This window comes from Castanea sativa, chromosome 9 (assembly GCF_040712315.1).
Source record: "Castanea sativa cultivar Marrone di Chiusa Pesio chromosome 9, ASM4071231v1".
Classification (NCBI taxonomy): domain Eukaryota; kingdom Viridiplantae; phylum Streptophyta; class Magnoliopsida; order Fagales; family Fagaceae; genus Castanea; species Castanea sativa.
In genome coordinates, this window is record NC_134021.1 from 38,664,362 (window position 1) to 38,681,958 (window position 17,597).

Consider the following 17,597-nt stretch of genomic DNA (forward strand, 5'->3'; position numbering starts at 1 on the left):
AACAACAAAATCATAACCTCACAAAGACATGAAGGCAAGCTGTTAACAGGTGGAATATGAATCGTACCTGTGCCATTTCTTTTGATAACATCATAATCTCCACATTGTACGACTTTGCTTTCTCTCCTATGGCTTCAATGGAAGCTTTCTCCTTAGCAGACCATATTGCCCTTTCCTCCTCCATTTCCAAAAGGGAATCAGATAGTTGCTGCAAATTCCAAGATACAATCCACTGACCAATTTTGTACCAACAAAAACAAAATTACATATCATATAGATAAAACTCTTAACCCAAATTTAGGCTACCATTGCCAGCTCTTCCTTTTCTTGCAACAACTTTTTGACAGAGGTTTCCATCTTTTGCTTGTTGGATTTAGATTCTTCCAAACATTGTCTCTGAAGAGAGAAGAGTAAGATCCCAAATTTGAGAGAGAGAGCAAGGAAAAGAAGAAAATCGCTGTTAGTCACAATCAACATTGCTAAAATAAATTCCTAAAACCTGGGAGATGTAAGGAGAGATGCAGAAGCTTACAAGAGCTGAGACCTCTTCCTGAAACACTTGCAGTTCCTTGTTCGATGTGTTCAACTCTTCTGACAGGGCCTCTAGTTTTGAAGTTATACCTTCATTTCTAAATATAACCTCATCTTTTTCCCTGTTTGCAGCATCCAATTCCTCTCCCAAAGAAGCAATAGCCGTCTCGTATTCAAATAAGAGGACTTCCAGTTTTTTGTTTTCTTCCTGAACACCAGAAAAAGAAAAATTAATTATTACAATGTGCAGCATGACAGCAAGAGCACAGACCTGAAAATGAAAAAAAGGGGTGTGAACATAAAATCAACCATTGAGTAGATTAGGATCACTTTTAAAGAACGGAAAAAACTCAAACATTCATACAAAATTTTTGGGAGAAGCAATTTGGAGACTCATGTCCAAATAAAGGAAAAACCTACATGTCATGTGTGCAAAGTGCACAATGAAGCTTCTGTATAATTTTTATGGATAACATTTCTACAAATAGTCAATAGATATTTTTCCTAATTAAAAAAAGAAAGTATATTTGAAGATGTATATAGTTAACAGTGGATCTGTCCTGGTGCCTAAAGTATGAAAACCCGTTTTAAGTGAATGTTCACAACAGAGGACAAAAAATATGGATTTGCTTCGAGTCACAGCATGAAGCTCTGATTAACTAACACAAAAGAACCCCTTCATTCTAGCACAAACTAAATGAGAAGAAAGTTAGATAATCTTCTACAGCAATAAAACTCAAAGCTGAATACAACTATTATTTCATATGTACAATGCATGAAAATATAAGAACAGATATTAAGTCCAACTTTCATCACCTGCAATGTCTGTTCAGAAGGAACAGCCAGACCCTTTGCCCTTTTTGAATCAAACACCTTTGAGTTCCTATCAACAATTGAATCACGCCTTCTACATGCAAGTGACTCACGCTTGCTTATATCACGCTCAAGTCGAGAGTTCTGACCAAGCAACCGTTTTAACTCTCGTTCAGCAGATGCTTTCTCACCCTACAAATGTGCAGATAAGTTAGTAAAAGATGATGATCTAAATTAAAGTTTAATTGTCACATAAAGAAATCAAGGAATATAGTATGAGACCTCAAGTTTGGTTTTCTCCTGGATGGCATTCTTAAGCTTGGAATCAGTCTCTTTCAGCTTTGCCTTTGTTTTCTCAAGATCTTTTCTCAGATTGTCCTTTTCCTTAGCCAAGGAACAAGATGATAAACTCGATATCTCTTTTTCGAGAGTTTGAATTAGTGAAAGATATTCCAACTTTTCCAAATCCTGTTGTTCCAAAAGTTCCTGCACAAGAATGTCACTTAGCAATAAGTATATTGCATGTTGAAACAAAACATACAATAAATCCAACCAAACTTACTTTTAAGGAATTTTCTGAATTTTGATTATCTACTCTTAGGTCTTGTATCTGGTTCTGGATATCAATAGATTGATTGTACAAAAGAATCTGAACCCAAATATTAATGCACAGGAAACTATCAGGATAATGTAAGTAATTTCATAATCTCATGTACCAAATTATAGAAAATTACAAATAACAGTACCTTCTCATTCTCAAGTTCGGTAACTCTCTCCCTCATGCGACAAGTTAACTTCTCATAGTTACTGACAATCAAATTTTGTTGCTGAGAACTCTGGGTAATCAGAGTCCTGAAATCCTGCTTAAAAAGGAAAATGAGTGATTGCAACTAACAAAATACTGAAATAATTTCTGCAATACTAATTGAATTTAGATATAGTCCTCACGAGATGTTAAGAGTACTCACATGGAACACATCAAATAGAGAAGAAAAACTCTTAGAAACCTCATCCACAAGTGAAGAGACGCTCTCAACTTCTTTTTTTGAGTTTTGGACTTCTGACATTAATTCTTGGACTTCCACTGAAAGCTTGATAACAAAGTCAGAATTCCCGCCCTAAATGAAGATGCTACAGATCAGTTTCATAGGCTTAGGCAAGAGAAATTTTGTAAATGACAGATACAAGATACAGAATTTACCAAAACAAGAAATTTGTAAGAGCTAAGTGAGAAACAGAAATACATACATCAGTTATTCTCTCAGATTCATTGGAAGTAAGTTGCTCTTGAGCCATCCTAGCTTCCTCTTGTGCACATAGAAGCTCTTCATAAAGCTAAGAAAAATTATATAAGATTTACCAATTAAAAAGCAATATGTGACAGAAAGAAAAAAAATGAAAAAGACTAAAACAACAAACTGAAAAGAAACAGATTCATGCATACACATGCACATGTGCATGCATACACACGCACAAAGATTACTTAACAACATGCAACTCCAGAGGATACACATATACTACAACTACAACAACAACCAAGGCTTAGTCTTAATTCTTAATTCTTAAATTTAACTCCAAAGTTGACACACATGTACTACTAATAATTAATTGCATGCATATGCAATTCCTTTGTGCCAGGCTTCTAGGTATAGAAGAATGCTCTGACCTTTAATGGTTATGAAATTTCAGTGATGAATATGAAACTCCTATCCAAGATGGCTCTACTATTGAATGGTTGAGACTAGAGGCATCTCTTTCTCAACTTTGCTTGATTTCTTGAAGCCCTTAAAACTTTAAGAGTTACTTTCTTTTTTTTCCTTTTTCTTCTTGTTTTAAGATTTAGTATTTCTCTTGTATACTTGCTTCTCACTATGGTCAAGCCCCCTTATATGTGCTTTTTAACAAAATCTTCTACTTAATACTGCACCAAAAACCTAGATTTTTAATACAATAAAAAGAGTGAAAATTATATCAAGAAAACTCCAATTTCCATTCCAATTGAAGTCAGCAAGATATCCAATCCATCCTTTCAGCTTCCTCAACCCATACCCCTCCCCCAAGTGAATAATAGTAATATTACCATAATAGCTAGCCTTCAATGTTGACTTCAACATTTGTAACAAACAAATTGGAAAATTAACACATCAGACAGTAGTAGTAATAATAATAATAATAATAATAATAATAATAATAATTATTATTATTATTATTATTATTATTATTATTATTATTATTAAAATATTTTTTACAAATGCTGAAGTTATATGTAGCTGAATGTATTAAATTAAGATTCATATGGAGTATGGTTTCTTTTTTCTTATCCAGTGCAGTTTACCAATGTAACAGAGTGGATTTCCTACTGCCTAGAAGAGTTTAGTAAAAAATAATTAAAGCATATACTACAGGCTTAGATCACACACCAAGGTTGTGCATGATTAAATAAACAAATACCTCTTCAAACTTATTCCTGGCAGATATGTTTTGTTCTGTTGCCAGTTCAACAATACTATCTAGATTTTGCTGGCTTGAAGACCTCTCCATTTCCAACATTTTAATCTGTGAGAGAGACAATTTAGAAAAGAATATTAACTGGAACAGGAATACAGAATGTAATCAAAAAATAGAATAAACCTGCTCTTGGAGCCGCTTGATCACAAGAATAGCCTCTGACTCCCTTAGACTATCATTTTTGTCCCCATTACTGGTACCTTTATTGGCATAATACAGGGAATAATCATTGGATTTCTCACCCCAAAACAAATCAGCCTCTGCAAGCTTTCTAGTTAAGCAATCTATTTGTATCTCACTCATAGTTCTCTGCACCCCCAAAAAAAAAGTAATGTAAATATAAATAGAAGAATCACAGTATGTAATATCTAAAAGAACAGACGAATCACAGACCCTTTTAATTGTTTTTTTTATATGAAATTATTATCACTAAAAAGAAAAAAGAATCAACATAAAACACAATAACCTGAGTTTCAAATTTTAAAAGCAAATCCTCATAATCTGCCTGCATTTCAACTAATTCATTGTCCGCCTGCAAGAAGTACAGAGATTAGGTTTCCTATCCAGTACAAGAAAATGGAAAGGAAAAGGTATGTTACAAACCAAGGGTAAGCTTTTCATCTTGGGGAGTGGAGCTTTTCTCCTACTTGTCACATGTAATAGAACTGAAGGAGCAGGGAGAGAGCAGTCTTCCAAATCATTACTTCTAACATCTTCATCTTGTTTGCAAGAGTCATCCAAAGCAACATCAATTTCCTTCACCAGTTCTTCAAAAGGTAGAAGTGGTCCCATATCACGCTTAGGTTTCATAGGTTTTACACCAGAAGCATTTGATTGGACTGTGAAAGATTCCTAGAGTGCAGCAAAAAAGTATCAGCTTCATTTTTGACATATTGAATTAAAAATCCAAAATTATTATAATAGTACAAATGTCAAGGAAAACATCAATAAGAAATATTTTCAGAGCAGTCTATGAAATTCTTTACATGCATCCTGAGTTATGTAAGATAAGCAGCATCTGTTTACCCAAACCCTTCACAATGCCATGCTAATGTTAATCTAATCCAGCATGACAAGGCGAAATTATCGCTGTCAGATGCTCTAAAATGGTGGGATTTGATTGAACACTTGGATACATACCCACACCTGACACCCATAAACAAGCCTATGTAACCTTTTCTTTTTCTTTTTTTGCTTACAAGCGAGGGGGCAATTAGAGCCTAGGTTCTCCTGCATCGGAATTGAAGTTTTAACTTCTGCATTCTTTCTTTGCCAACTACCATCATTTCCAACCCTACTGCCTTCAGCTTGAATTTACACTCAAAATGTTCCTTTTTGTTAAGGCCAAAACATACTTTTTGTTCCTGAAATTTGGCCTGAGTTTGACTTTCATCCCTTTAATATAAAAAGTTGTAATTTCATCCTACCATTCAAACCTACTGTTTGAAGGAATTGCATACATGACCAATGGGTGCCAAGGTGGCACATTAAAAAGCGGAGATGACCTAGAATAAATTTAATGGAAAATAGATGGAAGGATGAAATTGATGCCTTATTATATTTCTCAAGGATACAATTGCAGGATTTTAACTCTTTTTTTTGTGAGTAATAAAACTTTATTAAAAGAAGAAAAAAACGGGGGGGGGGGGGGGGGGGAATGCCTTCAATCACATAAGACATGTAATTAGAAAGTACCAGCATCAAGAAAATGAACAACTAGGATCATTTTCAACTCCATTGTAGTCCTCTTAGAACCTTTAAAAGCTCCAAAGTTGTGCTCCCTCCAAACACTCCACATAAGACAAAGGTATTGATTCCAAACAACACCATTACCCTGTTTAGCAAACCTCAGCATGCCAACACATTAAGGACTCTTTGAGACATAACTCATTGCACCCTGAATAAACAAAACACAAGAGACCACAATTCACTAGCATACTTGCAATGGAGTAACAAATGATCAGGCATCTCCCCAGCCTTCTTGCACATGTAGCACCACTACACCAAAACTACCTTTCATCAGCAGAGATTATCAATTGTGAGAATCTACCCCAATTGAACAGTCCACAAAAAGAATGCTACCTTAAGTGGGACTCTAACCTTCCAAATACTCTTCTAGGGAAAAACACTCCTTCCCCTGTATAGAGATTTCTATAAAAAATCTTTACCTCAAATAATCCACTCTTTGTACGTTGCCAAAAAATCTTATCCACAACATCCCTCCTAATTTTTGTTGAATAGATGAGATCCATGAATGTGGTCAATGCATCCATCTCCCAATCATGTATAGGTCACATGAAAATAACATCCCATAGCATGGAACCCTCCAACACAAATGGTCTGCCAGAGTAGCCTCTTTGTCCCAAGAAATACCATACAGGTCAAGAAAGGCATCCTTTAGAATATCCCCGGCCCACACCACAAATCCAACCAAGAGCAAACATTAGTACCATGACCAACTGAAAAAGTCATAGCTGGCAAAACATTTCCACCCCAAGCGAATATACTTCCACAGACAAATGCTGTACCCTTCTCTCCTTTCTTTCAAACTCCACCCCCCTCCCCCATAGTCACACCATACTTACACTTCAAAACAGTTCTCCAAAGGGCATCTTTCTTTGTAGCAATTCACCATAATCATTTACTCAACAAAGAAAAACGATTCATATTGCCTTAAGAATTTCATATTATGACCAATGAAGGCACTCTCACATATTCCAAAATAGTCCTTTGGTGTCATATCAATTTTGTCTTGTGAAGAGAAACAGAGAAATATAGAGAAAAGAGAAGAGAAAAATAAATAAATAAATCTTCCATCATTAAATCCTGTACACACTGAATCACCCCAAGAATTTCACCTATCTAGGCACTTTATATATAGCCCAAAGTAACTCTTCCAATGTCATATCAACTTTCTACTTGTTCCACACACAAAAATTCTGAAATTTAGAGAAAAGAATTACCAATTTATCATAGGATTGTTATACAGTCTCAAACCACCTCAAGAATTTCATATTATAACCTTTCAAGGCACTCCCTACATTGCCCAAAATACTAAATACTTGCAAACAATTATTAAAAAAAAAAAAAATCTCCTTAGTGCCCAGTAAGGTTGCATTTAAAATAATAGAGATGAGAGATACCACAAAACTCATTATTGCTGCTATGTGTGTGTGTGTGTGTACTTTGTGTATAATACTGATTAATTTAGAAAAGAAAAAGAAAAAAATTTACAATTCATGAATCATGTTGCCTAATCAGATACAATTACATCAAGACAAAAAAACCACCTCTCTAAAAACCTCTCGTGGAAGCTTGCCTGGGCACCATGTGTCCCGCCTCTTCCCCTGCAGAAGCAACAGGAAAGTTTATCAAGAATCAGAGGGGTTGAAGAAGGGAAGGAAATTAACACGGTGAAACATCATAGCTCAAAGAGAGCATAAAATGCAGTTGAGCATTGGCAAGAGATGGCTATTGTTACAATTCTGTCAACAACAGTAGTCAATAAATCAATGAACATTCAACCCCTCTTTTCTTTAAAGGTCATCAAGGTTTTAATTCCACAGAAATATGTGTTCAAAACAGCCCCATGAAGTTCATCAATATACTGCAAATAGATGGTCCATAACCATGTGAAAAATAGCATCAAGACAATCATCCAAATATGTTTAATTTTCCACAAGCAGCTGGTGCGATGGATATTTGCAGTAGGACATTTCAATACACAAATGCAGCAGTGATGAATGCTTATTCATATAATCTTCTTTGGGTCACTACAAGTGAAATCATACAATCAATTCTTCCAAAATTGTATTGCCTAGAGTATATGCAGTGAGCCAAAGCCAGAATCTTAGATCTTATATATAGATATAGTCCAAACATCTCTTAAGTAGATAATAAAATTGAGCAGTGAAGACATTACAGTGAAGCCCAAGCTTTAAATTACAAGGTCATCTTTAACCAATAATATGTGTTCATTGAGTAAACAAATACTCAGACCATCTAATATTGTCATTCTTACATGCTGGGAGACAGAGCATTTTAATTTTCTACTATTAGATTCTTTGCATCATAATGCACAAATAATCTTTCTCGATCCAACTTAAAATAGAGGGGAAAAATGAAAGTTTGAGAAATATGAACATGGAACCATTTGTAGAGAAAATCTAAATGGGGTTGAGCTTTCTATAACAAAAATCTAAATTTTTGATAATGCTGAATATATGGATGATGGCTATTAGCCGCGAGCCTACTGTAGAGAGGAAAATTTTCTAACCAATTAAAAATTGCCACGTAATGCCATTAAATTCATGTAGTACATTCAAAACAGCCAATTACAAAGTGTCATTGTGCTACTTAGTAGATTCCACTATCATTAATCAAAGACTAATAGAAATATTTCAAGTTTTTCTAAATAAAAATCACAAATAATGTTCAAAAGCCAATCACATGTCATCACATGTTAATATTTGTATTTAAATGACATAAGTAGTTGAATTAAATACTACCATGTGTTGATTTAAATTAAGACACTTTGGCCAATCAAAAAATGTCATGTTTCCCTTGGAGAACAAGACATAAAGTCCCTCCATTTAAAGTATAACGTGTCACCAATGAAAGTCAATCACGTGTTTCAAACCTCCTCAAGACTCCTATAGATAGAGGCACTCGATTTTATGGGACAAATTGAGGCAAATTCAGAAATCTCAAAGCTCAGCTGAAGTCAAGCTTCAAAGCCTCATGCATTTTCATAGTGGATCCATTAATAATAGAGTGACTAAGGGCCTGTTTGGTTAGTTAGTTTGAGTAATGTTGTTTGAGTGTTTTTGATATACGTGTGAGTGAAAAATTGTGTTGAAATGTGTATAAATTTGTTTAAAATGTGTGGAAATGTGTTAAAGTTTAACTACCAAACACCCCCTAAATATTATGCTAACCGTCAACCCATCACAACCCTCCTCATTTTTCACTTGAGACTGGCTGTAAAACAAAATACATGACACTAAGAACATACACAGGCGGAGTTAATAATACAACGGGAGAAAAGAAAAATCAACACGTGGGTCTAGTTTTCTTTTGTTAAAGCGAATGGAAGACTTGGAAGTATTTAATAAAATGTATGAAGTCAAAAGTTTAAGCATGAATAGTTGCCACGGGCACATGGCCACATGGGATGATTAAAACTTAGCAAAATATATAACATCACAGATTTAAAGCATGAATAGTTGCCAAAGGCAGCAAGCAACACATATTCATTCGGCTGCAAGAAAGTAGTTGATTGACAAAGATGATTTGAATAAAGGTAAACCAAAGGGGGCATTCACTGGTACCTGAGATGCTAACACACATACTACTACTAGTAAAAACATGATACACAAGCATAGTACAAACCTTTTTATTATGGTCACGATTCTCATCCCTAGTTGAATACAAAACCATTGAGCTTAAGTTTTCAATTTTCTTAGCTTGCTCTTTCACTCTCTTCTCCCATTCTACTTGGGCCTTCTTTTCCTCCTCCAGTTCCAAAGCTATACGCTCCCTCTCCAGTTCAGTCTGTCAGTTCACATCTTTTAGAATAGATACAAATTCATCTGCTAAAATAAATCATCAAATGGACATCTTCAAACCTGTAGCAGTGTGTTTCGTAGATTGAGGATCTCCTCTTCCCAATGCTCTGAATGAGAATCCTAAAAAGGCGTGGAGGGAGGAAATTTCAAAATGGGCCCACATTTCTTGAAACATATCACAATTAATTCCATAAAATAAAAAAACCTATTATAACAATTAGACAAACCTGTAGTTTGGCTCGAAGCTCCTCAATTTCTTTCTTTTGACGTTTTAACAAAGCCGCATCAGTTAAAATCTGGCATGAAATAGCAAACTGTGTTGAAACACAAGATAACAGAATACAAGATTTTACATGCAAAGAACCAAACACAATGACAAAAGGAAGTCACTATTATGAAATCTGAAATACTGCAACAAAGAATGCAAATGAAAGAGATCTTTCTGTATATGCAGGCTAAATTAGAGCAAAACCTCATTCACCCGAGCACAGTTTGTAACACGTAAAGCTCTGCTTGCAAATTGGAGAGTGCTTTTAGTCTCATCTGCGTGAATCTGCCATCAAACAAATAGTACTAAGCAATCTAGACAGGTAGTACATCCAAAAACATATGCACAAGAATAGAAGTAAATAATACATTTGAATAGTGGTAATTTTCCTATGTCCATATGGTGCAGTGCTGAAACAGCCTCAATCTCCCCCCTTCTCACTACTTGAAGAATTTGACATTGTAATAAATTAAATTCCTTCTCTGAGAACTTTGTGCAAATGAATTGTACATGACCTTGTTCAAATAAGTGGAAACATTTTTCAAGAAAAACTTGGGAAGTTTGTCTAGCAAGTGGATGAACGTTCCACAAAAGTATTACTTGAATCCAAAACAAATATAGTCCACTACAGTACATTACTTTCATGATGGATTCCCAAAATTTTCACCCTTCCCTGTATGTGTCTCTCTTAAACCAAATTTCTAGAATACAACATAAACGAATTGGTACAAACAGCTCATGACCAGAATACCTGTTCAAAAAAATTTTACACATGCTTTTGCCACAGCAATAACCCAGGTCTTATCAATTCTCGTTAGACAACACACTGAATTATTCTTTTTCATATTAACTTTGACCATGCAAGCCCACCAAGGTCAAATAGAAGTACAGAGTTAAAATTTTATTTATGTACAACACAGGGAACAAACAATGACAAATAATATCAAGATTTCCTACAACACACTTTACAATTATTTTTTCTAAAAAGCCAAAAGCCTTGTAACTTAATTGGCACCTCCTAATGTTTCCAACAAATATGGCCAAGGTTCAAATCCCCCCTCCCCCATTGTAACTATGAATCATTTTAAAAAAATTATCTAAATCAATATTAAAAATGCTGTCATAACTGCATAGGCTAAACCAGAAAAGACAAAACTAAATCCATTGGAAAATTAAAAAAGACACAGAACTCACTTGTTGCATATGAAAACACATCGCTAGTGTTTTTGATTGTCTATCAACTTTTTGATATATCACAATATCTAGGATTGACAACAGATATTCCAAATATAATGTGTTATAGGGAGTATCAACAAATTTGACATCCTCAATATATTTTTTTTTTGATAAATAACGTAAGAGTATTATTAATAATAACAAAGGAATTGCCAAGCTAAGTACATTGGGGATGTACTATGGGTGCAAAAATCAAGAAACAAGAGAACAACGGTCAAGAAAAATAGAAAAGAAAGAACAGGAAAAATGAGAAAAAACCACACTCCATTCAAAGAGAGTGTGTAAGAAAAAAGACTTAATCTCCAACAAAGAGCATTTGCAACCCTCAAAGCTTCTAGCATTCCTTTCTCGCCAAATGCACCAAATCAAGCAGTGAGGTACCAACTTCCAAACATCAATGTGACGATGTCGCGCAAACTTTCCTTGCCAAGCCTCAAACACCTCAAGAACAGTACGAGGCATAACCCACTGAATACCAAACAAACAGAAAACCAAAGACCACAACTCCCAAGCTATGGTGCAATGAAGTAGAAGATGATCCACCGACTCCCCACACCTCTTACACATAAAACACCAGTCAAGCACAATCACTCGTCTTTTACGAAGGTTTTCTGTTGTTAAGATCTTACCTAAGGAAGCAGACCAAGAAAAGAAGGCTACCCTTGGAGGAGCCTTTGTTTGTCATATCATTTTCCATGGAAAGGAAACAAGATTATGAGGGTAGAAGGAACTGTAATAATCTCTAACCTCAAATCCTGTATTCCTTGCAGACTTCCAACAAACCTTATCTGGTCCAAACCCTCTCACTGACGAGGAGTAGACTAGCCCCATAAACCGATCAAAGGCTTCTTCCCAATCTTGTGGAGGACGACGAAATAGCACATTCCAGTGAAACCTCCCAGCAGACCAACCCATAACTTCAGCCACTGAGGAGTCCTTGGACCTACTAAGACAATAAAGCTCCGGAAATGCCTCTTGGAGAGTACAATCCCCACACCACACATGCTTCCAAAATTTCACTCTAGTACCTTCCCCCACATCATAAACAAGGAGTTTAGAGAAGTTCAACCAGCCACTTCTAATATATCTCCACAAGCTTACCCCATAAGGACTTGTCACCTTCTTCGAACACCAACCACCCCAAATATTCCCATATTTTGCCTCTATAACCCTCCTCCATAAAGCATCATTCTCGGTTCCATACCTCCACAACCATTTACCTAGTAAGGCAGAATTAAAATTACCCAACTGTCTTATACCCAACCCCCCATCCTGCAAAGGCCTACAAACTTTGGCCCAATTAACTAAATGAATTTTAGGTTCACCACCAATCCCATCCCACAAAAAGTCTCTCTATAATTTCTCCATACGCTTAGCCACCTTACCCGGTAAAGGAAGAAGGGAAAGAAAGTATGTAGGTAAGGACGATAGCTTTTAATGAATGTCACCTTACCCTCTTTAGATAAATACATTCTCTTCCAACCTGCTAATCTCCTCTCCATTCTCTCAAGAATAGGGTTCCAAACAGATAAGTACTTAAATTTTGCACCTAAAGGAAGGCCCAAATATTTCAAGGGCAGAGAAGACTGCCCACACCCCAACAGACCCACCAAAGCCTCCAAATTGGGTACGCCACCAACAAATACCAACTCAAATTTCCCTAAATTAATACGAAGCCCAGACACCTCCTCAAATCTAGCAAGAATCGCCCTCAAATTAGCAATCTGAGAAGGTTCAACATCACAAAAAATCAAAATGTCATCTGCAAATAGAAGGTGAGACACCATCACTGACGGACCAGCCGTACTGCCCACAGAAAAGCCTGAGAATTGCCCAGTGGAGGCAGCCACATCCAACATACGACTTAATGCCTCCATCACAATATCAAACAACAATGGGGATAAAGGATCCCCTTGCCGAAGCCCCCTAGAACTTCCAAAGAAATTAATTGGGCTACCATTGATTAAGATGGAAAACTTTACAGTTGAAATGCAATACCTTATCCAGTTTCTCCATTTTTCTGAGAAACCACAACACTGCAGCATATGCATTAAAAAATCCCAACTCACATGATCATATGCCTTCTCCACATGCAACTTACAAAGCACACCCGGAACTCCTAACTTCAATCTACTATCAATACATTCAGAAGCAATCAAGACGGAATCCAAAATCTGTCTGCCCTTCACAAAAGCATTTTGTGAATCTGAAATAAGTCCATACGCCACCCTACGAAGCCTATTAGCCAACACCTTAGAAATAATCTTATACATCCCACCAACTAAGCTGATAGGCCGATAATCCTTTACCTCCACAGCATCCACTTTCTTAGGAATAAGGGCTAGGAATGAAGCATTAAGACTCTTCTCAAACACCGCCTGAGTATGGAAATTGTGGAATACAGCCATAATTTCAGTTTTCAAAACACCCCAACAAGATTGGAAGAACGCCATGGAAAAGCCATCTGGGCCAAGTGCCTTATCACCATTACAGTCATGGATCACCTCAAACACTTCTTCTTCCTCAAAAGGCCTATCTAGCCAACTTGCATCTTCCACCGAGATGCTAGAAAAATCCACATCATCTAAGACCGGTTTGTGAGCCACATCCTCAAAGTAAAGCTGCCTATAGAATTGAGAGATACAGTTTGCTATAGCAGCAGGGTCCGAAGACAACACCCCATCCACCATAAGCCTATCAATAGAATTAACCCTCCTGTGAGAATTAGCTATACGATGGAAAAACTTAGTATTCCTGTCTCCTTCCCTAACACAAAGAACTCTAGATTTCTGCCTCCAAAAAATTTCTTCCAACAGGGTAGCTTTCTCTAACTCATCACGAATTCTTCCCATATCCACCCTTTCCTCCGCTGATAATCCCTGACTCTCCTCCCTAATCTCTAGAACACTAAGGTCCTTCCACAATTTTCTAATCCAAACATACACATGACCAAACACCTCCACATTCCATCTTTTCAAGTCATTTTTAAGGAGCTTTAATTTATTAGCCAGAATAAAACTCGGCGCACCGTGAACCTGGTAGGAATCCCACCATGACCGAGCCTTATCCACAAAACCTTCATCCTTTAGCCACATATTCTCAAATCTAAATGGCATACTCCCTCTCTGAAAAGATCCACCCTCAAGGACAATTGGAAAATGATCTGAGCACAATTTAGACAGCCGTCTTTGAGAAACTGTTGGGAATTTATCCTCCCAATCTGCAGAAAACAAAAATCTGTCCAGCCTAGCCTTCGAAACAGCTTCTCTAGAATTAGACCAAGTGAAAGTACCTCCTTGCAATGGCAGATCAATAAGACCCTGTTCTGAGATAAAGTTAGAAAAATCCCTCATAGCAGTAGTGAAAGAAGTAGACCCCAATCGTTCAGAAGGGAACCTGACCACATTAAAGTCACCACCCACACACCATGGGACGCTCCACCAGCTATTCAAGCCACAAAGTTCCTCCCATAATAACCTCATATCTCGGTATAAATTAGGACCATAAACACCCGTAAACGCCCATACAAACTGATCTGACACACTTGTAAACTTACAAGAAACCGAAAATCTCCCCACTGCTTCCTCCATTTTATTCACTACCCGAGTGTCCCACATCACTAACACCCCACCAGAAGCACCACATGAACCTAAATAAGACCAATCAACATGATGTCCACCCCACAAGCTACGAATCACTGCTCTATTAATCAGCCCCATTTTGGTTTCTTGAAGACAAACCACATCTAGCCCCCATTTCCTAATCAAGTTTCTAACCCTGAGCCTTTTATCCTGCTCATTCAACCCTCTAACGTTCCAAGAAATAATCTTCACCTTCATTGATAAGACACAACCGCCCGCTCAAAACTTGCACTCCTAACTTTATTTGTATCATACTCAACATTTAAAGATGACAGCAAATTCTTCAGGTCCGGTTGACCTTTCTGTCCGGACTTAACCAACATCTTCTGATCACCCACCACAATTTTCTGCCTTTCTTTTTTTCTGGCCTCTATGGCTAATAACAGACCTGTAATCGGCTCCTCAAAACCTTCCAATGAAGTTCCCACAGATTTCTTAAAAGTCTTTATCCTATTGGTTACCCATTGTGATAGATGACAATTATCCACACACTCCTTACACCCAATCTCCTTCATAGGACTAGACTCCAACTCCAACGGACCTTCGATAGCCAAAGGTACCACAACTAAAGACTCATCACCTCCCTCACAAGACCTCAACCTTTCATCAGACTCCCACAGCTCACTTACTAACCCGGGAACCACAGTCAAGGAATCCACTAGCCCCTCACTCTCATCTGCCCAAGTAACCCTCTTCCCTTCATTTGTACAAGAAACATTACATGATACACCCTCTCCCTCTAGACTTGAGCAGACTGACATACAGTCTGGAGAACGGTATAGTGACAATGGGAGCACTAATTGCCGACCATCACGCATTTGTAATATCCAATCTTTGAAGTTACCCCAAGACTTATCCAAGTCTCCGACCAAGTCCCTAATAGTTGGGCCAGGTAGTTGAACTCCCTCAAAGTTAGAAATAACCGAACCTTCGAAACCCATGGAATCCTCATCCCCTTCCTCCGATGCCACTGAAGAAGACAAAGCCACCAACTCCGACACTATCGAGTCATCCAAATTCATTACATGTTCCGATATCGTGACCGATGACACCTCCGGCACCAACCTCGACCCACACTGCGTGCTGGTCATCGACAACTATTCGTGGGAGACTTGGGCCACCGCCGCCGGTCCTGTCGGCTCAGTGGTTGGCTGCGCTAGTCGAATCGAGCTGAGCTGAGCACCGTTAAGTTCAATCTCCGTCACAGCTAAGTCCATCGGTACCGTCGGCGATGTCGAAGGTTGCTCCGAGGTGGTGGGTATGACCATTAGTACCCTCGACGACATCACAGGTTGCTCCGATGTCTTGGGGGTGAGCACCGATACCTTCGACGACGTCGCTGGTAGCTCCGATGCGATGGGTTTGACCCTTGAGCACCTAACCTCCTTCGTGGCAATGAGCTCAGTACTACCTGAGCTTGGCAACGTAAACCCATTCTGGTAAGAGGACTCCAGAGCCTGTGGGCCACTAAAAGAGCTTTCTCCAATCTCAAAGGTAGTTGGGCTTAGCAGACCCAGGCCCAAAATAGGTTCTTTATTACCCAACGAGGCTGAGGCATTCATCTTGGATGGGCTCAGACCCACTGCATTATTAGAATCAACCTTTCTTGGTACCCATTTGCCAGCTTGTTGACCTCCCTTAACAGCATCCCAAGATACCCGCCTCTTCCCATATTCATTTACACTCACAGTCAACCCTCTCCCCAGCCAACGTCCCTTCCTAATATCACGCAACTTTCCAAACTCAACCATTTTTGAATTCAAACTGGTCTTCAAAGGAATATTGCAATTAATTCCTTCCGATATTTTCTCCTCAATTTTATTCTTGCCATTAATATCACCTACTCCACCCTCACCACCACCCACAGCTGCCTGATGAAAACTACCAGACTTAGTTTCAAAAGCTACAACCTGAGTGTGAGACTTGTCACCTGGAATCTCCACATTATTCTTCACAATACCAGCCTTAACCTTATCTTTGTTAAGGGGCTGCTGAACATACTTCAACATTGCCTGCACTGGAGCTTTAACAACTTCCACAAATGACCTGGTAGGATGGTGTATTGGGATCTGCTTAGATCTGTACGGTACAAACTTCAATCCACCCAACACATATTGAGCAGGTTCCAACATCCTTCGTAATTCAATCCCAAAAGTTCTCCATCCTTGTTGTAATTTACCGGCTTGAATAATGATAGTTCGCCGCCGCCCACCAACCTTAAGCTCTGTCACTGATACAAACTGCCCAAATGAATTGGACCCCCGTTGCAAGGTGTACGCAGTAGCACCTTCCCTGAGTGTGAAAAATTGCTTAGAGCTAACCCCAATCACAATGTGTTCCAAATTCCGCATTATCCAAAGCACTGCACCCTTGCCCATAAACACCGATTGCATGTAGTATTTTCCCCGTTCAAAGATCTTAAGGGAGAAAAAATTCCCTCCTTCCTCAACCACTAACTGAAACAACTTAGATTCAATAAAGAAACTTCGGAATCCCCCCATATTGATCCTAATACATTAAAACTAAAACAGGGTTTCTGGCTAATTCGAGGTAGCCGGGCCTCCCCTATGTTCCAGATAGTTCTCAATCACAGCAATTTCTAAACATTATTGGCTAATCGATTTCCTCAATATATTATCATATTAACATTAATTTGATAAGGTTGTTTCTATAGTCAATGGCTTTATAATAACTAACACCAAGAGTATATCTATGTCTATCCACATACAAAAATATTAGCTTGCAATTAATTTTATTTTTCATTAACAACTCCATGAAAAGTTACAATATATAAACCCCAACAACTAGGTTGTAGAGTTTGCAAGATTTAATAGCAACAAGTTTTTTTTTCTTTTATTGATAGGTAACAATTAAATTGTTAGATATGTAAAAAAAATTAAGAGACTGATTAGTCCTAAAGAAAGGTGGTTCTCAACAACAAGCTCATGTAACACAATTGATAATACATACATGTGCAAGCCTAAATGCAAGATAATTTTTTTGAAAAGTTGAATCCTACATGCCGATTCTTTA

The 17,597-nt window shown here is 37.7% G+C and overlaps 1 protein-coding gene across 5 annotated transcripts in view; it reads right to left on the reverse strand.

Moving 5' to 3' along the window:
• The window catches only part of LOC142609648 (kinesin-like protein KIN-7O), a 29,253-nt gene that overhangs the window by 8,855 nt on the left and 2,801 nt on the right, over positions 1–17,597 (reverse strand). For 3 of the 5 annotated variants that reach the window (XR_012839644.1, XM_075781289.1, XM_075781287.1), the window contains exons 10-27: positions 9,892–9,972; positions 9,647–9,715; positions 9,480–9,539; positions 9,244–9,405; positions 7,143–7,199; positions 4,456–4,704; positions 4,319–4,384; positions 3,976–4,161; positions 3,796–3,900; positions 2,593–2,679; positions 2,313–2,462; positions 2,091–2,207; positions 1,907–1,993; positions 1,627–1,830; positions 1,348–1,536; positions 533–739; positions 307–396; positions 68–208 (exon numbers count right to left, since the gene is read on the reverse strand). Coding sequence is in view for 4 of the 5 variants with exons in the window: in XM_075781289.1 (XP_075637404.1) it covers positions 68–208; positions 307–396; positions 533–739; positions 1,348–1,536; positions 1,627–1,830; positions 1,907–1,993; positions 2,091–2,207; positions 2,313–2,462; positions 2,593–2,679; positions 3,796–3,900; positions 3,976–4,161; positions 4,319–4,384; positions 4,456–4,704; positions 7,143–7,199; positions 9,244–9,405; positions 9,480–9,539; positions 9,647–9,715; positions 9,892–9,972 (2,307 nt within the window). In the remaining variant the exon portion in view is untranslated. The remainder of the gene's footprint in view (positions 1–67; positions 209–306; positions 397–532; positions 740–1,347; positions 1,537–1,626; positions 1,831–1,906; positions 1,994–2,090; positions 2,208–2,312; positions 2,463–2,592; positions 2,680–3,795; positions 3,901–3,975; positions 4,162–4,318; positions 4,385–4,455; positions 4,705–7,142; positions 7,200–9,243; positions 9,406–9,479; positions 9,540–9,646; positions 9,716–9,891; positions 9,973–17,597) is intronic. The other 2 variants (XM_075781290.1, XM_075781288.1) reach the window with 1 other exon arrangement.